The sequence below is a fragment of the Salmo trutta genome, chromosome 11 (assembly GCF_901001165.1).
Source record: "Salmo trutta chromosome 11, fSalTru1.1, whole genome shotgun sequence".
Lineage (NCBI taxonomy): Eukaryota > Metazoa > Chordata > Actinopteri > Salmoniformes > Salmonidae > Salmo > Salmo trutta.
The window spans coordinates 6,870,439-6,895,043 of NC_042967.1; the positions used below are offsets into that span (position 1 = coordinate 6,870,439).

Genomic DNA, 24,605 nt, shown 5'->3' on the forward strand with positions numbered 1-24,605 from the left:
TGAGACATTGTAATGAATAATGTTTTATTATAGGAGTAGTCAATCATTATTTGTATACATTGTATTTGACCTTTTAAACACCAAATTCTATTTCACATCCTCTGATATAGAAAAGTAAAGTAAACATCCACCACACATATGTAAATAAATGTACCTTATATAGACAGTCAAGTCTACTATATTCTAATCTGTTTGTTTCCATCAATATTATTATTATTTTTTTAAACTTGCTTCTGACTATACATCGCCCAGTGCCATGTTCAGTAGCCAAACGTTGCAGATAGAAATGCAATGAATAGAGCCGACGTGATTCCTAACATGCAAACCTCACCGATCACCAAAGTTACTTGGTTTTGTAATTTAATATAAAACATTTTTGTTTTTTGATTTTTATTTGAAATTAAGTTTAGTTCAGTTTGTTTTCAGACTTGAAATTGTAGTTTCAGTATAGTTTTAGCTTTTCAAATGTTTTTCTTGATTATTTTATTTCAGGTTACTAAATAGTTTTTCCAATTTGAGTTTTTACTTGAAGTTTTTGTTCCACATACATGTTATTCAATCATTTCCCCCACATCTCTGCGTGGCCAAGAGCTACAGTAGAACTTGGTTCTATTTGAGATGCACAGTGTGTTGATTGTCGCCTCCTTATTGGATATCAGGAAAAAGATACAAACACACGAGGAGAGATTTATTAAAGATAATTAACTAGGTGTCTCTTTTCATCTGTGGATTTATCGTTGGAGTAGAGAAACACGCGATTTTGTACGACTCCGGGTCAAAATTGTACAAAGAAACAGCTAAATTCAGGAAAAGATGCATGTCAGGTAAAATATCAACTCATTGTTCACCTCCCAGGACTAACTAACTAGCAACAGCTAGCTACCTAAATGTCCATGATTGTTTCGACCTGTCCACAAATGAATATAGTTTGTTCACAGTTGGCTTTGATATTTTAACCTTAGTGTCATGATCGCATCTGATGTGGATGGACAAAATCAACATGCGAATGCCGCTTCACCAAACCAGCCCCTCAAGTGCATCCACCATGAACATATTCATTTCAACTATCCCCATCAGACACGTTCATACACGCAGGTTAAATCAGCAACACAAACTACACTATATTACTTTGGGGACAGGTTGAAACACACGACTCATTCATGGATATGGAACTATTGCTAGCTAATTTGCCCTGGGACAAAAACATTGGTTTGTTAGTTTAGTTAAAATATAGGGTCCCTTTTTTTTGCTGGATCTTTGCAGAATTTTTGGGGGTCATACAAAATCATGTTCTCCACTCCGACAATGAATCCACAGATGAAAGGGGAAGCCTAGTTCGTTTTCAGATAGCGTTCTTTGATGAATCTCTTCTCGTTCGTCTTTCAATCACCCAGGTGGGTTAGTATGCTCGTGAAAACCAATGAGTAGATGGGAGAGGAGGGACTTGCAGGCATTAAGGGTCTGAAATAGAACCAAGTTCTATTTACCGCCTGGCTATGCAGACGCCCATTGATGCGCATGAGCAGTTAAATGATTGAATAATGGATACATTGATTTTGCAACGCTGCCGCAGGCAACGTGGCCGTCTGGTGATACTGATCGTATGTCGGGTTGATGGTCTGTTTACATAGCTGGTTGCGGGAATTAACGTGGCTGATAAGGGGAACCAACACATTAGGTTTGGTGAAATAACATAGCAGGTTAGGAGACTGAGGTTAAAGTGAGGGAAATTATAAGGGTTAGGCGTTGCTGCAATGCTGACATGACCACTAGATGAAGATGTAGGCCTACTCCATCTAGCCACAACGGTAGACATGTAAACAGACCATCTGTCCTGACATACCATCAGTATCATAACACTGGTCTAGTCAGCATGTTAACATGTTTGTCAGCCCTTGTTGTTGTAGCCGTCCACCATACGTGGCGTGATGCTCCCATCCTCCTCCACGTCCTCTGTGACGGCCTTGCCCACCAGCTGACCCATGTCTTCAGGAGAGACGCCCCTCGGCTCGCCCACCTTCACCCCCAGCATATCCATACTCAGCACCGTGCCTTTGGGGATCGCCACCTTAGCCACCACTGACTTCCCCAGCTGGAAGAGAAAATAATATGGAGATTTCCTCCTGCAGTATGTGCTGTTGTAGGTTATACAGTACAAAGAGAATACTTGATGTAAGGGAGGTTTATGACAAACATAATGGACCTACCTTTTAAATGAAAGTGAATATAACCATTTTGGGAGAAATGTATTATTACAAATGTCAATGGGAAAATATTTATTTAGTATATTATTGGTATATTTTGTATATACAGTGCCTTCGGAAACTATTCAGAGCCAAGCACTTCTTCCAGATTTTGTTACGTTACAGCTTTACTCTAAACTGTATTAAATAAAACATTTTCCTCATCAATCTACACACAATACACCATAATGACAAAGCAAAATCAGGTTTTTAGAAATGTTTGCAAAACATAAATACCTTATTCACATTAGTATTCAGACCCTTTGCTATGAAACTCGAAATGTGTATTTTGTATTTATTATGGATCCCCAGCTACTCTTCCTGGGTTCCAGCAAAATTAAGGCAGTTAATACAATTCTACTCCACCACTACCACATATATACAGTACTAAATCCATGTGTATGTATAGTGCGTATGTTATCGTGTGTGTGTGTATGCATGTGCCTGTGCCAATGTTTGTGTTGCTTCACAGTCCCCGCTGTTCCATAAGGTGTTTTAAAAAAAAATCTAATTCTACTGCTTGCATCAGTTACTTGATGTGGAATAGAGTTCCATGTAGTCATGGCTCTATGTAGCACTGTGTGCCTCCCATAATATGTTCTGGACTTGGGGACTGAGACCTCTTGTGGCATGTCTTGTATGATATGCATGGGTGTCTGAGCTGTGTCCCAGTAGTTTAGACAGACAGCTCGGTGCATTCAACATGTCAATACCTCTCATAAATAAAAGTAGTGATGAAGTCAATCTCTCCTCCACTTTCAGCCAGGAGAGATTGACATGCATATTATTAATATTATCTCTCTGTGTACATCCAAGGGCCAGCCATGCTACCCTGTTCTGAGCCAATTGCAATTTTCCTAAGTCCTTTGTTGTGGCACCTGACCACGTGACTGAACAGTAGTCCAGATGAGACAAAGCTAGGGCCTGTAGGACCTGCCTTGTTGATAGTGTTGTTAAAAAGGCAGAGCATCATTTATTATAGACATACTTCTCCCTATCTTAGCTACTACTGCATCAATATGTTTTGACCATGACAGTTTACAATCTAGGGTTACTCCAAGCAGTTTAGTCTTCTCAACTTGCTCAATTTCCACATTATTTATTGCAATAATTAGTTGAGCTTTAGTGAGTGTTTTGTTCCAAATATAATGCTTATAGTTTTAGATATATTTAGGGCTAACTTATTCCTTGCCACCCACTCTGAAACTAACTGCAGCTCTTTGTTGAGTGTTGCAGTCATTTCAGTCACTGTAGTAGCTGACGTGTATAGTGTTGAGTCATCCGCATACATAGACACTGGCTTTACTCAGAGTCAGTGACCCTAAGCACACAGAAATTGAGCTCAGGTGCATCCTGTTTCCATTGATCGTCCTTGAGATGTTGCTGCAACTTGATTGGAGTACACCTGTGGTAAACTAAATTGATTCGACATGATTTGGAAAGGTACTTACCTGTCTGTATAAGGTCACACAGTTGACAGTGCATGTCAGAGCAAAAACCAAGCCATGAGATTGAAGGAATTGTATGTAGCTCCAAGACAGGATTATGTCGAGGGACAGATCTGGGGAAGGGTACCAAAACATTTCTGCAGCATTAAAGGTCCCCAAGAACACAGTGGCCTCCATCATTCTTAAATGGAAGAAGTTTAGAACCACCAAGACTCTTCCTAGAGCTGGCCAAACTGAGCAATCGGGGGAGAAGGGCCTTGGTCAGGGATGTGACCAAGAACCCGATGGTCACTCTGACAGAGCTCGAGAGTTCCTCTGTGGAGATGGGAGGACCTTCCAGAAGGACAACCATCTCTGCAGCACTCCACCAATCAGGCCTTTATGGTAGAGTGACCAGACAGAAGCCACTCCTCAGTAAAAGGCACATGACATCCCGCTTGGAGTTTGCCAAAAAGCACCTAAAGGACTCTGACTATGAGAAACAAGATTCTCTGATCTGATGAAACCAAGATTGGAACTATTTGGCTTGAATGCAAGCACCGCTCATCACCTGGCCAATACCATACCTACTGTGAAGCATGGTGGTGGCAGCATCATGCTGTGGGGATGTTTTTCAGAAGCAGGGACTGAGAGACTAGTCAGGATCGAGGGAAAGATGAACTGAGCAAAGTACAGAGAGATCCTTGATGAAAACCTTCTCCAGAGCGCTCAGGACCTCAGACCGGGGCGAAGTTCACCTTCCCACAAGACAACGACCCTAAGCACACAGCCAAGACAACATAGGAGTGGCTTCGAGCAGGTCTCTGAATGTCCTTGAGTGGCCCAGCCACAGCCCGGACTTGAACCTGATCGAACATCTCTGGAGAGACCCGAAAATAGCTGTCTAGCTGTCCCCATCCAACCTGACAGAGCTTGAGAGGATCTGCAGAGAAGAATGGGTGAAATACCCCAAATACAGGTGTGCCAAGCTTGTAGCTTCATACCCAAGAAGACTTGAGACTGTAATCGCTCCCACACTCTTGACATTATCTCAACCAGTTTCACCTGGAATGTTTTTCCAACAGTCTTTTCCAATAGTTCTCACATATGCTGAACACTTGTTGGTTGCTTTTCCTTCACTCTGCGGTCCAACTCATCCCAAACCATCTCAATTGGACTGAGGTTGGGTGAAAGTGGAGGCCAGGTCATCTGATGCAGCACTCTATCACTCTCCTTATTGGTCAAATAGCCCTTACACAGCCTGGAGGTGTGTTGGGTCATTGTCCTGTTGAAAAACAAATGATAGTCCCACTAAGCACAAACCAGATGGGATGGCGTTTGGCTGCAGAATGCTGTGGTAGCCATGCTGGTTAAGTGGGCCTTGAATTCTAAATAAATCAGACGGTGTCACCAGCAAAGCACTGTTACTCCTCCTCCTCCATGCTTCACGGTGGGAACCACACATGCCGAGATCATCTGTTCACCTACTCTGCGTCTCACAAAGACACAATGGTTGGAACCAAAAATCTAAAATTTGGACTCATCAGACCAAAGGACAGATTTTCACCTGTCTAATGTCCAATACTCGTTTTTCTTGACTCAAGCAAGTCTCTTCTTATTATTGGTGTCCTTTACTAGTGGTTTCTTTGCAGCAATTCGACCATAAAGGCCTGATTCATGCAGTCTTCTCAGAACAGTTGATGTTCTGAACTTTGTGATGCATTTATTTGGGCTGCAATCTGAAGTGCAGTTAACTCTAATGAACTTATCCTCTGCAGCAGAGGTAACTCTGGGTCTTCCTTTCCTGTGGCGGTCCTCATGAGAGCCAGTTTCACCATAGTGCTTGATGGTTTTTTCAACTGCACTTGAATAAACTTTTCACTGACCTTCATGTCTTAAAGTAATGATGCTTATTTGAGCTGTTCTTGCCATTATAAGGACTTGGTCTTTTACCAAATATGGCTATCTTCTGTATACCGCCCCTACCTTGTCACAACACAACTGATTGGCTCAAATGCATTATGAAGGAAAGAAATTCCACAAATTAACCTTTAACAAGGCACACATGTTAATTGAAATGCATTCCAGGTGACTACCTCATGAAGCTGGTTGAGAGAATGTCAAGAGTGTGCAGAGCTGTCATCAAGGGAAAGATGGCAACTTTGAAGAATCTCAAATATAAATATGTTTCGATTTGTTTTACACTTTTTTGGTTACTACATGATTCCATGTGTGTTATTTCGAAGTTTTGTTGAAAATAGTAAAAATAAATAAAAAGGTGTGTCCAAACTTTTGACTGGTACTGTATGTAAATGTGTTATTTCAGTTTTACATTTTTTATTAATTAGCAAAAATGTCTAAAACCATTTTTTTTTGTCTTTGTCATTATGGGGTATTGTGTGTTGATTGGTGAGAGGAGAGAAAAAAAACAATTTAATACATTTTAGAATAAGGCTGTAACGTAACAAAATGTGGAAAAAGGGAAGGGGTCTGAATACTTTCTGAATGCACTGTATGTCAAAAATATACTAAATAAATATTTTCCCTTTACCATTCATAGTAATAACAGTCTCCAAAAATGATGTCATATTTATTTTCATTTAAACCTCCCGAAGCTAACTCACCTTGACATGGCAAGCTTTCTCACAGGGTAGCATCTGTTTGATGCCCGTGCCTTGGGCCCGCCCCACCAGGCGGATGGCTCTGACCAGCTCTGTCAGCTCAGAAGGCTCCAGTGACGCCTCGTGGTCGTTGCCCTTCCAGCTCTTGTCCAGGGTCACGTGACGCTCCACAACTTTTGCCCCCATTGCCACTGCTGCCACGGTGATGCTGATTCCCCTCTCATGGCCAGAATATCCGATGGGAATATCAGGGAATTCCTTCTGGTATTCCTACAGTATGTCAGGAAAAGGGAGAGTAACATTCCATGGGTCAATTCATTTCCTTCAGTGGTGGCCTGAACAGAAATCTGTCAAATTCTTGTTCTCTCTCTCTCTTGTTCTCTCTCTCTTGTTCTCATTCACTCTCTCTCTCTTGTTCTCTCTCTCTCTCTCTCTCTCGTTCTCGTTCTCTCTCTCTTGTTCTCGTTCTCTCTTGTTCTCGTTCTCTCTCTCTTGTTCTCATTCTCTCACTTGTTCTCATTCTCTCTCTTGTTCTGTTTCTCTCTCGATCTTGTTATCGCTCTCTCTTGTTCTCGTTCTCTCTTGTTCTCTCTCTCTCTTGTTCTCTCGTTCTCTTTCTTGTTCTCGTTCTCTCTCTCTTGATCTAGTTCTCTCGTTCTCGTTCTCGTTCTCTCTCTCATTCTCTCTCTTGTTCTCGTTCTCTCTCTCTTGTTCTCTCACTCTTGTTCTCTCACTCTCTCTTGTTCTCTCTCTCTCTCTTGTTCTCTCTCTCACTCTTGTTCTCTCTCTCACTCTTGTTCTCTCTCTCACTCTTGTTCTCTCATTCTCGTTCTCTCTCTCACTCCCTCTTGTTCTCTCTCTCTCTTGTTCTCGTTCTCTCTCGTTCTCATTCTCTCTCTTGTTCTCTCCCTCTCTCTCGTTCTCTCTCTCTCTCTTGTTCTCTCTCTCTTGTTCTCATTCACTCTCTCTCTCTTGTTCTCGTTCTCTCTTCTTCTCGTTCTCTCTCTTCTTCTCGTTCTCTCCCTCTTCTTCTCGTTCTCTCCCTCTTCTTCTCGTTCTCTCCCTCTTCTTCTCGTTCTCTCCCTCTTCTCGTTCTCTCCCTCTTCTTCTCGTTCTCTCTCTCGTTCTCTCTCTCGTTCTCTCTCTCTCTCTTGTTCTCGTTCGCTCTCTCTTGTTCTCGTTCTCTCTCTCTTGTTCTCTCTTTCTTGTTGTCGTTCTCTCTCTCTCGTTCTCTCTCTCTCGTTCTCTTGTTCTCGTTCTCTCTCTCGTTCTCTCTCTCTCTCTTGTTCTCGTTCTCTCTCTCGTTCTCGTTCTCTCTCTCTTGTTCTCTCTTTCTTGTTGTCGTTCTCTCTCTCTCGTTCTCATTCTCTCTCGTTCTCTCTCTCTCGTTCTCTTGTTCTCGTTCTCTCTCTCGTTCTCTCTCTCTCGGTCTTGTTCTCTCTCTCGTTCTCTCTGTCGTTCTTGTTCTCTCTCTCTTCTTCTCTCTCTCTCTCTCTTGTTCTCGTTCTCTCTCTCTCGTTCTCCCTCATTCTCGTTCTCCCTCATTCTCGTTCTCTCTCATTCTCGTTCTCTCTCATTCTCTCTCTCATTGCTGTGCATTTGACGCACCCTCATTGCAGTGCATTTAACACACTTTATGTTTCCTTATGATATTACTCGGGTGACAACAGATAACCTGCTGATCCTGCCAGACAACAGATAACCTGCTGATCCTGCCTGACAATCCTTTTTTGTAATAAACCAATGGGAAATCTTACTGCTATCACACATAGGTTGACATCCTCAGGGTCCAATGGGTAGGCACTGGTGCACTGTAGGATGGTGAAGTTCTGATTGTGTTCCTTGACGGTCTGATAGACCCGTCTCATTGTCGCCATTGACTGCATCCCACTGGATATCACCATAGGCCGTCCTGAGGTTAAACAAAGTTGTAATTTCAACAGAAACTAACTTTACTGATATGCCACATATTACACATTCAGAGTATATAAAATTGGTAACATTTCACTTTTATCACAGTAACAGGTGGCAAAGATGTAGTACATATATAACACAGTGTTAACTTAAATCACTGACCTTTTTTTGCAGTCAGTTCCAGATAGGGGAAATTGTTGGCATCGCATGAGGCAACTTTGAAGAAGGGCACATCAAGCTCATCCAGGAACTCCACAGCCATCTAACAAGCGATGCAAAGCAGTTGGGATAGTCATGCATGTTTTGCTTGAAATCATGCTTGAATATCTACACAGTCACAGCAGACAAATACAATAGACATTTATCATGGAATAACCTCTTACCTCGTCCATTCCAGAAGCGGTGAAGAAGATTCCAACCTCCTTTGCATATTTCTGGAGCTCTCTATATTGTTCATGACTGAACTCAAGGTGGCGCTTGTGGTCACCGTATGTCTTTCCCCAGGAATGTTTGGAGGTGTACGGACGCTCCAGAGCACCTTTGTTGAACTTGTACTCAAGTTCACTCTTCTGAAACTTGGCGCAGTCTGCCCCACAGTCCTGTGAATTGATTTTCAATATGAGTAGGGTAAAATAGTTGTAAAATGTGTTGCCAATGAGGATGAGGAGGGAACCTTGTTTCAAATCTTCTCTCATTGATTGAGACAGGTGGGTCCACACCCCAAAGTGCCACATGTCATGATGACACTCACCTGTCTCGAACAATGAGAGAAGATTTGAAATAGACAAGATGGCGACAAAGACATTGTTGGATTACTCAAAACCTTAATACATTTAAACGCATCACCTGCAACTGGACACTGACATTTTAGAAGATAGATGTTTGGCTGAATCAAAAACAAAAGATAGTATCGCCAAGTTAAGGTTGGTCGAAATGTCACTGTGCTACACCAAACAGTACCTAACCTGTAGCTATGGCAAGAAAGGCATTTCACTACTTGTGCACGTGAAATTAAAAAGCTTAAACTTGACTTGAAACTTGAATGGATACCAAAAATCTTTGGTTAAATCACATTATATCGTAAATCTGTAGCTAACACACCCACTGCCTTTTCATAAAACAGTCAAATGGTGTGAAATGTTGTGTATATGAGGTTGGGTATCTGTGCCACATCTCTGGCTCTGGTAGGAATTCTGTATCCACCATTATTAGTCCTTACTAAATTGACCAATAGATGCCCATGGTCTCAATGTCACAAATTCACCATTTTAAATACAGCCCCAGCAAGCAACAGCAGTTAGTAGCAGAACTACTGTCATTTTACAGTTCTGTGGGCACTGGAATCTACTTTATACTAAAGTAGCTGCTAGTTTACTAGCAAGTAAGTCAGTACCATGGTCCCCAATACAGCAGCTGAGCTAAGAAAACTCATTCAAATGTTGCTACTAACATTACCTTGGCCATCTTGATCATTTTCTTGGCAATTTCGATATCTCCCTGGTGGTTCTGTCCAATTTCAGCAATAATGAAACAGGGGTTAGAACCCCCAATCATCCTGCCAGGACAAAGCTCGAATTTCAGAGGCATTTTGGAAATGTGATAAATGCGGTTTCCTAAACTTTTTGTAGCGATAAGATGTTCGCTTGCTCTGAGCCAGAAGTAATGAGACAGTCAGCTGTAGGTTCTCGCGGAAAAAGTCGAGCTAATTTACACGTTGTGGATTCCTCTCCACTCATGTTTCAAAATAAAGGTTCTCCATTCACTCACAGGTCAGGATTCTCAAGAGTCAAAATGTGAGACATTGTAATGAATAATGTTTTATTATAGGAGTTGTCAATCATTATTTGTATACATTGTATTTGACCTTTTAAACACCAAATTCTATTTCACATCCTCTGATATAGAAAAGTAAAGTAAACATCCACCACACATATGTAAATAAATGTACCTTATATAGACAGTCAAGTCTACTATATTCTAATCTGTTTGTTTCCATCAATATTATTATTATTTTTTTAAACTTGCTTCTGACTATACATCGCCCAGTGCCATGTTCAGTAGCCAAACGTTGCAGATAGAAATGCAATGAATAGAGCCGACGTGATTCCTAACATGCAAACCTCACCGATCACCAAAGTTACTTGGTTTTGTAATTTAATATAAAACATTTTTGTTTTTTGATTTTTATTTGAAATTAAGTTTAGTTCAGTTTGTTTTCAGACTTGAAATTGTAGTTTCAATATAGTTTTAGCTTTTCAAATGTTTTTCTTGATTATTTTATTTCAGGTTACTAAATAGTTTTTCCAATTTGAGTTTTTACTTGAAGTTTTTGTTCCACATACATGTTATTCAATCATTTCCCCCACATCTCTGCGTGGCCAAGAGCTACAGTAGAACTTGGTTCTATTTGAGATGCACAGTGTGTTGATTGTCGCCTCCTTATTGGATATCAGGAAAAAGATAAACACACGAGGAGAGATTCATTAAAGATAATTAACTAGGTGTCTCTTTTCATCTGTGGATTTATCGTTGGAGTAGAGAAACACGCGATTTTGTACGACTCCGGGTCAAAATTGTACAAAGAAACAGCTAAATTCAGGAAAAGATGCATGTCAGGTAAAATAACAACTCATTGTTCACCTCCCAGGACTAACTAACTAGCAACAGCTAGCTACCTAAATGTCCATGATTGTTTCGACCTGTCCACAAATGAATATAGTTTGTTCACAGTTGGCTTTGATATTTTAACCTTAGTGTCATGATCGCATCTGATGTGGATGGACAAAATCAACATGCGAATGCCTGCGTGTGTCCGCTTCACCAAACCAGCCCCTCAAGTGCATCCACCATGAACATATTCATTTCAACTATCCCCATCAGACACGTTCATACACGCAGGTTAAATCAGCAACACAAACTACACTATATTACTTTGGGGACAGGTTGAAACACACGACTCATTCATGGATATGGAACTATTGCTAGCTAATTTGCCCTGGGACAAAAACATTGGTTTGTTAGTTTAGTTGAAATATAGGGTCCCTTTTTTTTTTGCTGGATCTTTGCAGAATTTTTTGGGTCATACAAAATCATGTTCTCCACTCCGACAATGAATCCACAGATGAAAGGGGAAGCCTAGTTCGTTTTCAGATAGCGTTCTTTGATGAATCTCTTCTCGTTCGTCTTTCAATCACCCAGGTGGGTTAGTATGCTCGTGAAAACCAATGAGTAGATGGGAGAGGAGGGACTTGCAGGCATTAAGGGTCTGAAATAGAACCAAGTTCTATTTACCGCCTGGCTATGCAGACGCCCATTGAAGCGCATGAGCAGTTAAATGATTGAATAATGGATACATTGATTTTGCAACGCTGCCGCAGGCAACGTGGCCGTCTGGTGATACTGATCGTATGTCGGGTTGATGGTCTGTTTACATAGCTGGTTGCGGGAATTAACGTGGCTGATAAGGGGAACCAACACATTAGGTTTGGTGAAATAACATAGCAGGTTAGGAGACTGAGGTTAAAGTGAGGGAAATTATAAGGGTTAGGCGTTGCTGCAATGCTGACATGACCACTAGATGAAGATGTAGGCCTACTCCATCTAGCCACAACGGTAGACATGTAAACAGACCATCTGTCCTGACATACCATCAGTATCATAACACTGGTCTAGTCAGCATGTTAACATGTTTGTCAGCCCTTGTTGTTGTAGCCGTCCACCATACGTGGCGTGATGCTCCCATCCTCCTCCACGTCCTCTGTGACGGCCTTGCCCACCAGCTGACCCATGTCTTCAGGAGAGACGCCCCTCGGCTCGCCCACCTTCACCCCCAGCATATCCATACTCAGCACCGTGCCTTTGGGGATCGCCACCTTAGCCACCACTGACTTCCCCAGCTGGAAGAGAAAATAATATGGAGATTTCCTCCTGCAGTATGTGCTGTTGTAGGTTATACAGTACAAAGAGAATACTTGATGTAAGGGAGGTTTATGACAAACATAATGGACCTACCTTTTAAATGAAAGTGAATATAACCATTTTGGGAGAAATTTATTATTACAAATGTCAATGGGAAAAATATTTATTTAGTATATTATTGGTATATTTTGTATATACAGTGCCTTCGGAAACTATTCAGAGCCAAGCACTTCTTCCAGATTTTGTTACGTTACAGCTTTACTCTAAACTGTATTAAATAAAACATTTTCCTCATCAATCTACACACAATACACCATAATGACAAAGCAAAATCAGGTTTTTAGAAATGTTTGCAAAACATAAATACCTTATTCACATTAGTATTCAGACCCTTTGCTATGAAACTCGAAATGTGTATTTTGTATTTATTATGGATCCCCAGCTACTCTTCCTGGGTTCCAGCAAAATTAAGGCAGTTAATACAATTCTACTCCACCACTACCACATATATACAGTACTAAATCCATGTGTATGTATAGTGCGTATGTTATCGTGTGTGTGTATGCATGTGCCTGTGCCAATGTTTGTGTTGCTTCACAGTCCCCGCTGTTCCATAAGGTGTTTTAAAAAAAAATCTAATTCTACTGCTTGCATCAGTTACTTGATGTGGAATAGAGTTCCATGTAGTCATGGCTCTATGTAGCACTGTGTGCCTCCCATAATATGTTCTGGACTTGGGGACTGAGACCTCTTGTGGCATGTCTTGTATGATATGCATGGGTGTCTGAGCTGTGTCCCAGTAGTTTAGACAGACAGCTCGGTGCATTCAACATGTCAATACCTCTCATAAATAAAAGTAGTGATGAAGTCAATCTCTCCTCCACTTTCAGCCAGGAGAGATTGACATGCATATTATTAATATTATCTCTCTGTGTACATCCAAGGGCCAGCCATGCTACCCTGTTCTGAGCCAATTGCAATTTTCCTAAGTCCTTTGTTGTGGCACCTGACCACGTGACTGAACAGTAGTCCAGATGAGACAAAGCTAGGGCCTGTAGGACCTGCCTTGTTGATAGTGTTGTTAAAAAGGCAGAGCATCATTTATTATAGACATACTTCTCCCTATCTTAGCTACTACTGCATCAATATGTTTTGACCATGACAGTTTACAATCTAGGGTTACTCCAAGCAGTTTAGTCTTCTCAACTTGCTCAATTTCCACATTATTTATTGCAATAATTAGTTGAGCTTTAGTGAGTGTTTTGTTCCAAATATAATGCTTATAGTTTTAGATATATTTAGGGCTAACTTATTCCTTGCCACCCACTCTGAAACTAACTGCAGCTCTTTGTTGAGTGTTGCAGTCATTTCAGTCACTGTAGTAGCTGACGTGTATAGTGTTGAGTCATCCGCATACATAGACACTGGCTTTACTCAGAGTCAGTGACCCTAAGCACACAGAAATTGAGCTCAGGTGCATCCTGTTTCCATTGATCGTCCTTGAGATGTTGCTGCAACTTGATTGGAGTACACCTGTGGTAAACTAAATTGATTCGACATGATTTGGAAAGGTACTTACCTGTCTGTATAAGGTCACACAGTTGACAGTGCATGTCAGAGCAAAAACCAAGCCATGAGATTGAAGGAATTGTATGTAGCTCCAAGACAGGATTATGTCGAGGGACAGATCTGGGGAAGGGTACCAAAACATTTCTGCAGCATTAAAGGTCCCCAAGAACACAGTGGCCTCCATCATTCTTAAATGGAAGAAGTTTAGAACCACCAAGACTCTTCCTAGAGCTGGCCAAACTGAGCAATCGGGGGAGAAGGGCCTTGGTCAGGGATGTGACCAAGAACCCGATGGTCACTCTGACAGAGCTCGAGAGTTCCTCTGTGGAGATGGGAGGACCTTCCAGAAGGACAACCATCTCTGCAGCACTCCACCAATCAGGCCTTTATGGTAGAGTGACCAGACAGAAGCCACTCCTCAGTAAAAGGCACATGACATCCCGCTTGGAGTTTGCCAAAAAGCACCTAAAGGACTCTGACTATGAGAAACAAGATTCTCTGATCTGATGAAACCAAGATTGGAACTATTTGGCTTGAATGCAAGCACCGCTCATCACCTGGCCAATACCATACCTACTGTGAAGCATGGTGGTGGCAGCATCATGCTGTGGGGATGTTTTTCAGAAGCAGGGACTGAGAGACTAGTCAGGATCGAGGGAAAGATGAACTGAGCAAAGTACAGAGAGATCCTTGATGAAAACCTTCTCCAGAGCGCTCAGGACCTCAGACCGGGGCGAAGTTCACCTTCCCACAAGACAACGACCCTAAGCACACAGCCAAGACAACATAGGAGTGGCTTCGAGCAGGTCTCTGAATGTCCTTGAGTGGCCCAGCCACAGCCCGGACTTGAACCTGATCGAACATCTCTGGAGAGACCCGAAAATAGCTGTCTAGCTGTCCCCATCCAACCTGACAGAGCTTGAGAGGATCTGCAGAGAAGAATGGGTGAAATACCCCAAATACAGGTGTGCCAAGCTTGTAGCTTCATACCCAAGAAGACTTGAGACTGTAATCGCTCCCACACTCTTGACATTATCTCAACCAGTTTCACCTGGAATGTTTTTCCAACAGTCTTTTCCAATAGTTCTCACATATGCTGAACACTTGTTGGTTGCTTTTCCTTCACTCTGCGGTCCAACTCATCCCAAACCATCTCAATTGGACTGAGGTTGGGTGAAAGTGGAGGCCAGGTCATCTGATGCAGCACTCTATCACTCTCCTTATTGGTCAAATAGCCCTTACACAGCCTGGAGGTGTGTTGGGTCATTGTCCTGTTGAAAAACAAATGATAGTCCCACTAAGCACAAACCAGATGGGATGGCGTTTGGCTGCAGAATGCTGTGGTAGCCATGCTGGTTAAGTGGGCCTTGAATTCTAAATAAATCAGACGGTGTCACCAGCAAAGCACTGTTACTCCTCCTCCTCCATGCTTCACGGTGGGAACCACACATGCCGAGATCATCTGTTCACCTACTCTGCGTCTCACAAAGACACAATGGTTGGAACCAAAAATCTAAAATTTGGACTCATCAGACCAAAGGACAGATTTTCACCTGTCTAATGTCCAATACTCGTTTTTCTTGACTCAAGCAAGTCTCTTCTTATTATTGGTGTCCTTTACTAGTGGTTTCTTTGCAGCAATTCGACCATAAAGGCCTGATTCATGCAGTCTTCTCAGAACAGTTGATGTTCTGAACTTTGTGATGCATTTATTTGGGCTGCAATCTGAAGTGCAGTTAACTCTAATGAACTTATCCTCTGCAGCAGAGGTAACTCTGGGTCTTCCTTTCCTGTGGCGGTCCTCATGAGAGCCAGTTTCACCATAGTGCTTGATGGTTTTTTCAACTGCACTTGAATAAACTTTTCACTGACCTTCATGTCTTAAAGTAATGATGCTTATTTGAGCTGTTCTTGCCATTATAAGGACTTGGTCTTTTACCAAATATGGCTATCTTCTGTATACCGCCCCTACCTTGTCACAACACAACTGATTGGCTCAAATGCATTATGAAGGAAAGAAATTCCACAAATTAACCTTTAACAAGGCACACATGTTAATTGAAATGCATTCCAGGTGACTACCTCATGAAGCTGGTTGAGAGAATGTCAAGAGTGTGCAGAGCTGTCATCAAGGGAAAGATGGCAACTTTGAAGAATCTCAAATATAAATATGTTTCGATTTGTTTTACACTTTTTTGGTTACTACATGATTCCATGTGTGTTATTTCGAAGTTTTGTTGAAAATAGTAAAAATAAATAAAAAGGTGTGTCCAAACTTTTGACTGGTACTGTATGTAAATGTGTTATTTCAGTTTTACATTTTTTATTAATTAGCAAAAATGTCTAAAACCATTTTTTTTTGTCTTTGTCATTATGGGGTATTGTGTGTTGATTGGTGAGAGGAGAGAAAAAAAACAATTTAATACATTTTAGAATAAGGCTGTAACGTAACAAAATGTGGAAAAAGGGAAGGGGTCTGAATACTTTCTGAATGCACTGTATGTCAAAAATATACTAAATAAATATTTTCCCTTTACCATTCATAGTAATAACAGTCTCCAAAAATGATGTCATATTTATTTTCATTTAAACCTCCCGAAGCTAACTCACCTTGACATGGCAAGCTTTCTCACAGGGTAGCATCTGTTTGATGCCCGTGCCTTGGGCCCGCCCCACCAGGCGGATGGCTCTGACCAGCTCTGTCAGCTCAGAAGGCTCCAGTGACGCCTCGTGGTCGTTGCCCTTCCAGCTCTTGTCCAGGGTCACGTGACGCTCCACAACTTTTGCCCCCATTGCCACTGCTGCCACGGTGATGCTGATTCCCCTCTCATGGCCAGAATATCCGATGGGAATATCAGGGAATTCCTTCTGGTATTCCTACAGTATGTCAGGAAAAGGGAGAGTAACATTCCATGGGTCAATTCATTTCCTTCAGTGGTGGCCTGAACAGAAATCTGTCAAATTCTTGTTCTCTCTCTCTCTTGTTCTCTCTCTCTTGTTCTCATTCACTCTCTCTCTCTTGTTCTCTCTCTCTCTCTCTCTCTCGTTCTCGTTCTCTCTCTCTTGTTCTCGTTCTCTCTTGTTCTCGTTCTCTCTCTCTTGTTCTCATTCTCTCACTTGTTCTCATTCTCTCTCTTGTTCTGTTTCTCTCTCGATCTTGTTATCGCTCTCTCTTGTTCTCGTTCTCTCTTGTTCTCTCTCTCTCTTGTTCTCTCGTTCTCTTTCTTGTTCTCGTTCTCTCTCTCTTGATCTAGTTCTCTCGTTCTCGTTCTCGTTCTCTCTCTCATTCTCTCTCTTGTTCTCGTTCTCTCTCTCTTGTTCTCTCACTCTTGTTCTCTCACTCTCTCTTGTTCTCTCTCTCTCTCTTGTTCTCTCTCTCACTCTTGTTCTCTCTCTCACTCTTGTTCTCTCTCTCACTCTTGTTCTCTCATTCTCGTTCTCTCTCTCACTCCCTCTTGTTCTCTCTCTCTCTTGTTCTCGTTCTCTCTCGTTCTCATTCTCTCTCTTGTTCTCTCCCTCTCTCTCGTTCTCTCTCTCTCTCTTGTTCTCTCTCTCTTGTTCTCATTCACTCTCTCTCTCTTGTTCTCGTTCTCTCTTCTTCTCGTTCTCTCTCTTCTTCTCGTTCTCTCCCTCTTCTTCTCGTTCTCTCCCTCTTCTTCTCGTTCTCTCCCTCTTCTTCTCGTTCTCTCCCTCTTCTCGTTCTCTCCCTCTTCTTCTCGTTCTCTCTCTCGTTCTCTCTCTCGTTCTCTCTCTCTCTCTTGTTCTCGTTCGCTCTCTCTTGTTCTCGTTCTCTCTCTCTTGTTCTCTCTTTCTTGTTGTCGTTCTCTCTCTCTCGTTCTCTCTCTCTCGTTCTCTTGTTCTCGTTCTCTCTCTCGTTCTCTCTCTCTCTCTTGTTCTCGTTCTCTCTCTCGTTCTCGTTCTCTCTCTCTTGTTCTCTCTTTCTTGTTGTCGTTCTCTCTCTCTCGTTCTCATTCTCTCTCGTTCTCTCTCTCTCTCGTTCTCTTGTTCTCGTTCTCTCTCTCGTTCTCTCTCTCTCGGTCTTGTTCTCTCTCTCGTTCTCTCTGTCGTTCTTGTTCTCTCTCTCTTCTTCTCTCTCTCTCTCTCTTGTTCTCGTTCTCTCTCTCTCGTTCTCCCTCATTCTCGTTCTCCCTCATTCTCGTTCTCTCTCATTCTCGTTCTCTCTCATTCTCTCTCTCATTGCTGTGCATTTGACGCACCCTCATTGCAGTGCATTTAACACACTTTATGTTTCCTTATGATATTACTCGGGTGACAACAGATAACCTGCTGATCCTGCCAGACAACAGATAACCTGCTGATCCTGCCTGACAATCCTTTTTTGTAATAAACCAATGGGAAATCTTACTGCTATCACACATAGGTTGACATCCTCAGGGTCCAATGGGTAGGCACTGGTGCACTGTAGGATGGTGAAGTTCTGATTGTGTTCCTTGACGGTCTGATAGACCCGTCTCATTGTCGCCATTGACTGCATCCCACTGGATATCACCATAGGCCGTCCTGAGGTTAAACAAAGTTGTAATTTCAACAGAAACTAACTTTACTGATATGCCACATATTACACATTCAGAGTATATAAAATTGGTAACATTTCACTTTTATCACAGTAACAGGTGGCAAAGATGTAGTACATATATAACACAGTGTTAACTTAAATCACTGACCTTTTTTTGCAGTCAGTTCCAGATAGGGGAAATTGTTGGCATCGCATGAGGCAACTTTGAAGAAGGGCACATCAAGCTCATCCAGGAACTCCACAGCCATCTAACAAGCGATGCAAAGCAGTTGGGATAGTCATGCATGTTTTGCTTGAAATCATGCTTGAATATCTACACAGTCACAGCAGACAAATACAATAGACATTTATCATGGAATAACCTCTTACCTCGTCCATTCCAGAAGCGGTGAAGAAGATTCCAACCTCCTTTGCATATTTCTGGAGCTCTCTATATTGTTCATGACTGAACTCAAGGTGGCGCTTGTGGTCACCGTATGTCTTTCCCCAGGAATGTTTGGAGGTGTACGGACGCTCCAGAGCACCTTTGTTGAACTTGTACTCAAGTTCACTCTTCTGAAACTTGGCGCAGTCTGCCCCACAGTCCTGTGAATTGATTTTCAATATGAGTAGGGTAAAATAGTTGTAAAATGTGTTGCCAATGAGGATGAGGAGGGAACCTTGTTTCAAATCTTCTCTCATTGATTGAGACAGGTGGGTCCACACCCCAAAGTGCCACATGTCATGATGACACTCACCTGTCTCGAACAATGAGAGAAGATTTGAAATAGACAAGATGGCGACAAAGACATTGTTGGATTACTCAAAACCTTAATACATTTAAACGCATCACCTGCAACTGGACACTGACATTTTAGAAGATAGATGTTTGGCTGAATCAAAAACAAAAGATAGTATCGCCAAGTTAAGGTTGGTCGAAATGTCACTGTGCTACACCAAACAGTACCTAACCTGTAGCTATGGCAAGAAAGGCATTTCACTACTTGTGCACGTGAAATTAAAAAGCTTAAACTTGACTTGAAACTTGAATGGATACCAAAAATCTTTGGTTAAATCACATTATATCGTAAATCTGTAGCTAACACACCCACTGCCTTTTCATAAAACAGTCAAATGGTGTGAAATGTTGTGTATATGAGGTTGGGTATCTGTGCCACATCTCTGGCTCTGGTAGGAATTCTGTATCCACCATTATTAGTCCTTACTAAATTGACCAATAGATGCCCATGGTCTCAATGTCACAAATTCACCATTTTAAATACAGCCCCAGCAAGCAACAGCAGTTAGTAGCAGAACTACTGTCATTTTACAGTTCTGTGGGCACTGGAATCTACTTTATACTAAAGTAGCTGCTAGTTTACTAGCAAGTAAGTCAGTACCATGGTCCCCAATACAGCAGCTGAGCTAAGAAAACTCATTCAAATGTTGCTACTAACATTACCTTGGCCATCTTGATCATTTTCTTGGCAATTTCGATATCTCCCTGGTGGTTCTGTCCAATTTCAGCAATAATGAAACAGGGGTTAGAACCCCCAATCATCCTGCCAGGACAAAGCTCGAATTTCAGAGGCATTTTGGAAATGTGATAAATGCGGTTTCCTAAACTTTTTGTAGCGATAAGATGTTCGCTTGCTCTGAGCCAGAAGTAATGAGACAGTCAGCTGTAGGTTCTCGCGGAAAAAGTCGAGCTAATTTACACGTTGTGGATTCCTCTCCACTCATGTTTCAAAATAAAGGTTCTCCATTCACTCACAGGTCAGGATTCTCAAGAGTCAAAATGTGAGACATTGTAATGAATAATGTTTTATTATAGGAGTTGTCAATCATTATTTGTATACATTGTATTTGACCTTTTAAACACCAAATTCTATTTCACATCCTCTGATATAGAAAAGTAAAGTAAACATCCACCACACATATGTAAATAAATGTACCTTATATAGACAGTCAAGTCTACTATATTCTAATCTGTTTGTTTCCATCAATATTATTATTATTTTTTTAAACTTGCTTCTGACTATACATCGCCCAGTGCCATGTTCAGTAGCCAAACGTTGCAGATAGAAATGCAATGAATAGAGCCGACGTGATTCCTAACATGCAAACCTCACCGATCACCAAAGTTACTTGGTTTTGTAATTTAATATAAAACATTTTTGTTTTTTGATTTTTATTTGAAATTAAGTTTAGTTCAGTTTGTTTTCAGACTTGAAATTGTAGTTTCAATATAGTTTTAGCTTTTCAAATGTTTTTCTTGATTATTTTATTTCAGGTTACTAAATAGTTTTTCCAATTTGAGTTTTTACTTGAAGTTTTTGTTCCACATACATGTTATTCAATCATTTCCCCCACATCTCTGCGTGGCCAAGAGCTACAGTAGAACTTGGTTCTATTTGAGATGCACAGTGTGTTGATTGTCGCCTCCTTATTGGATATCAGGAAAAAGATAAACACACGAGGAGAGATTCATTAAAGATAATTAACTAGGTGTCTCTTTTCATCTGTGGATTTATCGTTGGAGTAGAGAAACACGCGATTTTGTACGACTCCGGGTCAAAATTGTACAAAGAAACAGCTAAATTCAGGAAAAGATGCATGTCAGGTAAAATAACAACTCATTGTTCACCTCCCAGGACTAACTAACTAGCAACAGCTAGCTACCTAAATGTCCATGATTGTTTCGACCTGTCCACAAATGAATATAGTTTGTTCACAGTTGGCTTTGATATTTTAACCTTAGTGTCATGATCGCATCTGATGTGGATGGACAAAATCAACATGCGAATGCCTGCGTGTGTCCGCTTCACCAAACCAGCCCCTCAAGTGCATCCACCATGAACATATTCATTTCAACTATCCCCATCAGACACGTTCATACACGCAGGTTAAATCAGCAACACAAACTACACTATATTACTTTGGGGACAGGTTGAAACACACGACTCATTCATGGATATGGAACTATTGCTAGCTAATTTGCCCTGGGACAAAAACATTGGTTTGTTAGTTTAGTTGAAATATAGGGTCCCTTTTTTTTTTGCTGGATCTTTGCAGAATTTTTTGGGTCATACAAAATCATGTTCTCCACTCCGACAATGAATCCACAGATGAAAGGGGAAGCCTAGTTCGTTTTCAGATAGCGTTCTTTGATGAATCTCTTCTCGTTCGTCTTTCAATCACCCAGGTGGGTTAGTATGCTCGTGAAAACCAATGAGTAGATGGGAGAGGAGGGACTTGCAGGCATTAAGGGTCTGAAATAGAACCAAGTTCTATTTACCGCCTGGCTATGCAGACGCCCATTGAAGCGCATGAGCAGTTAAATGATTGAATAATGGATACATTGATTTTGCAACGCTGCCGCAGGCAACGTGGCCGTCTGGTGATACTGATCGTATGTCGGGTTGATGGTCTGTTTACATAGCTGGTTGCGGGAATTAACGTGGCTGATAAGGGGAACCAACACATTAGGTTTGGTGAAATAACATAGCAGGTTAGGAGACTGAGGTTAAAGTGAGGGAAATTATAAGGGTTAGGCGTTGCTGCAATGCTGACATGACCACTAGATGAAGATGTAGGCCTACTCCATCTAGCCACAACGGTAGACATGTAAACAGACCATCTGTCCTGACATACCATCAGTATCATAACACTGGTCTAGTCAGCATGTTAACATGTTTGTCAGCCCTTGTTGTTGTAGCCGTCCACCATACGTGGCGTGATGCTCCCATCCTCCTCCACGTCCTCTGTGACGGCCTTGCCCACCAGCTGACCCATGTCTTCAGGAGAGACGCCCCTCGGCTCGCCCACCTTCACCCCCAGCATATCCATACTCAGCACCGTGCCTTTGGGGATCGCCACCTTAGCCACCACTGACTTCCCCAGCTGGAAGAGAAAATAATATGGAGATTTCCTCCTGCAGTATGTGCTGTTGTAGGTTATACAGTACAAAGAGAATACTTGATGTAAGGGAGGTTTATGACAAACATAATGGACCTACCTTTTAAATGAAAGTGAATATAACCATTTTGGGAGAAATTTATTATTACAAATGTCAATGGGAAAAATATTTATTTAGTATATTATTGGTATATTTTGTATATACAGTGCCTTCGGAAACTATTCAGAGCCAAGCACTTTTTCCAGATTTTGTTACGTTACAGCTTTACTCTAAACTGTATTAAATAAAACATTTTCCTCATCAATCTACACACAATACACCATAATGACAACGCAAAATCAGGTTTTTAGAAATGTTTGCAAAACATAAATACCTTATTCACATTAGTATTCAGACCCTTTGCTATGAAACTCGAAATGTGTATTTTGTATTTATTATGGATCCCCAGCTACTCTTCCTGGGTTCCAGCAAAATTAAGGCAGTTTATACAATTTTAAAAACATTACAATACATTCACAGATTTCACAACACACTGTGTGCCCTCAGGCCCCTACTCCACCACTACCACATATCTACACTACTAAATCCATGTGTATGTATAGTGCGTATGTTATCGTGTGTGTGTGTGCATGTGCCCGTGCCAATGTTTGTGTTGCTTCACAGTCCCCGCTGTTCCATAAGGTGTTTTTAAAAAAAATCAAATTCTACTGCTTTAGTCAGTTACTTGATGTGGAATAGAGTTCCATGTAGTCATGGCTCTATGTAGCACTGTGTGCCTCCCATAATATGTTCTGGACTTGGGGACTGTGAAGAGACCTCTTGTGACATGTCTTGTGGGGTATGCATGGGTGTCAGAGCTGTGTGCCAGTAGTTTAGACAGACAGCTCGGTACATTCAACATGTCAATACCTCTCATAAATAAAAGTAGTGATGAAGTCAATCTCTCCTCCACTTTCAGCCAGGAGAGATTGACATGCATATTATTAATATTAGCTCTCTGTGTACATCCGAGGGCCAGCCATGCTGCCCTGTTCTGAGCCAATTGCAATGTTCCTAAGTCCTTTTTTGTGGCACCTGACCACGTGACTGAACAGTAGTCCAGATGAGACAAAGCTAGGGCCTGTAGGACCTGCCTTGTTGATAGTGTTGTTAAAAAGGCAGAGCATCATTTATTACAGACATACTTCTCCCCATTTTAGCTACTACTGCATCAATATGTTTTGGCCATGACAATTTACAATCTAGGGTTACTCCAAGCAGTTTAGTCATCTCAACTTGCTCAATTTCCACGTTATTTATTGCAATATTTAGTTGAGCTTTAGTGAGTGTTTTGTTCCAAATATAATGCTTATAGTTTTAGAAATATTTAGGGCTAACTTATTCCTTGCCACCCACTCTGAAACTAACTGCAGCTCTTTGTTGAGTGTTGCAGTCATTTCAGTCACTGTAGTAGCTGACGTGTATAGTGTTGAGTCATCCGCATACATAGACACTGGCTTTACTCAGAGTCAGTGACCCTAAGCACACAGAAATTGAGCTCAGGTGCATCCTGTTTCCATTGATCGTCCTTGAGATGTTGCTGCAACTTGATTGGAGTCCACCTGTGGTAAACTGAATTGATTCGACATGATTTGGAAAGGTACTTACCTGTCTGTATAAGGTCACACAGTTGACAGCGCATGTCAGAGCAAAAACCAAGCCATGAGATTGAAGGAATTGTCTGTAGCTCCAAGACAGGATTATGTCGAGGGACAGATCTGGGGAAGGGTACCAAAACATTTCTGCAGCATTAAAGGTCCCCAAGAACACAGTGGCCTCCATCATTCTTAAATGGAAGAAGTTTAGAACCACCAAGACTCTTCCTAGAGCTGGCCAAACTGAGCAATCGGGGGAGAAAGGCCTGCAGAGATGCTTGTCCTTCTGGAAGGTCCTCCCATCTCAACAGAGGAACTCTGGAGCTCTGTCAGAGTGACCATCGGGTTCTTGGTCACATCACTTACCAAGAACCCAATGGTCACTCTGACAGAGCTCCAGAGTTCCTCTGTGGAGATGGGAGGACCTTCCAGAAGGACAACCATCTCTGCAGCACTCCACCAATCAGGCCTTTATGGTAGAGTGACCAGACAGAAGCCACTCCTCAGTAAAAGGCACATGACATCCCGCTTGGAGTTTACCAAAAAGCACCTAAAGGACTCTGACTATGAGAAACAAGATTCTCTGATCTGATGAAACCAAGATTGAACTATTTGGCTTGAATGCAAGCACCGCTCATCACCTGGCCAAAACCATAGCTTCTGTGAAGCATGGTGGTGGCAGCATCATGCTGTGGGGATGTTTTTCAGAAGCAGGGACTGGGAGACTAGTCAGGATCGAGGGAAAGATGAACTGAGCAAAGTACAGAGAGATCCTTGATGAAAACCTTCTCCAGAGCGCTCAGGACCTCAGACCGGGGCGAAGTTCACCTTCCCACAAGACAAC

General features: G+C 41.8%; 3 protein-coding genes across 3 annotated transcripts in view; all 3 read right to left on the reverse strand.

Moving 5' to 3' along the window:
* LOC115202180 (sialic acid synthase-like) lies at positions 1–9,891 on the reverse strand. Its single transcript, XM_029766126.1, has 7 exons — positions 9,661–9,891; positions 8,589–8,804; positions 8,368–8,467; positions 8,049–8,203; positions 6,295–6,561; positions 1,597–2,092; positions 1–1,549 (listed from the first exon to the last, which is right to left on the reverse strand). The coding sequence occupies exons 1-6, from the start codon at positions 9,790–9,792 to the stop codon at positions 1,889–1,891; spliced, it is 1,074 nt and encodes a 357-aa protein (XP_029621986.1). The 5' UTR covers positions 9,793–9,891; the 3' UTR covers positions 1–1,549; positions 1,597–1,888.
* A 1,672-nt stretch (positions 9,892–11,563) lies between these two features.
* LOC115202179 (sialic acid synthase-like) lies at positions 11,564–19,901 on the reverse strand. The gene is made up of 6 exons (XM_029766124.1): positions 19,671–19,901; positions 18,599–18,814; positions 18,378–18,477; positions 18,059–18,213; positions 16,303–16,569; positions 11,564–12,101 (listed from the first exon to the last, which is right to left on the reverse strand). The coding sequence occupies exons 1-6, from the start codon at positions 19,800–19,802 to the stop codon at positions 11,898–11,900; spliced, it is 1,074 nt and encodes a 357-aa protein (XP_029621984.1). The 5' UTR covers positions 19,803–19,901; the 3' UTR covers positions 11,564–11,897.
* Positions 19,902–20,012: 111 nt separating this feature from the next.
* The window catches only part of LOC115202178 (sialic acid synthase), an 8,765-nt gene continuing 4,172 nt past the window's right edge, over positions 20,013–24,605 (reverse strand). The window contains exon 6 of the mRNA XM_029766123.1: positions 20,013–22,111. Coding sequence (XP_029621983.1) covers positions 21,908–22,111 — 204 coding nt within the window. The 3' untranslated portion in view covers positions 20,013–21,907. The remainder of the gene's footprint in view (positions 22,112–24,605) is intronic.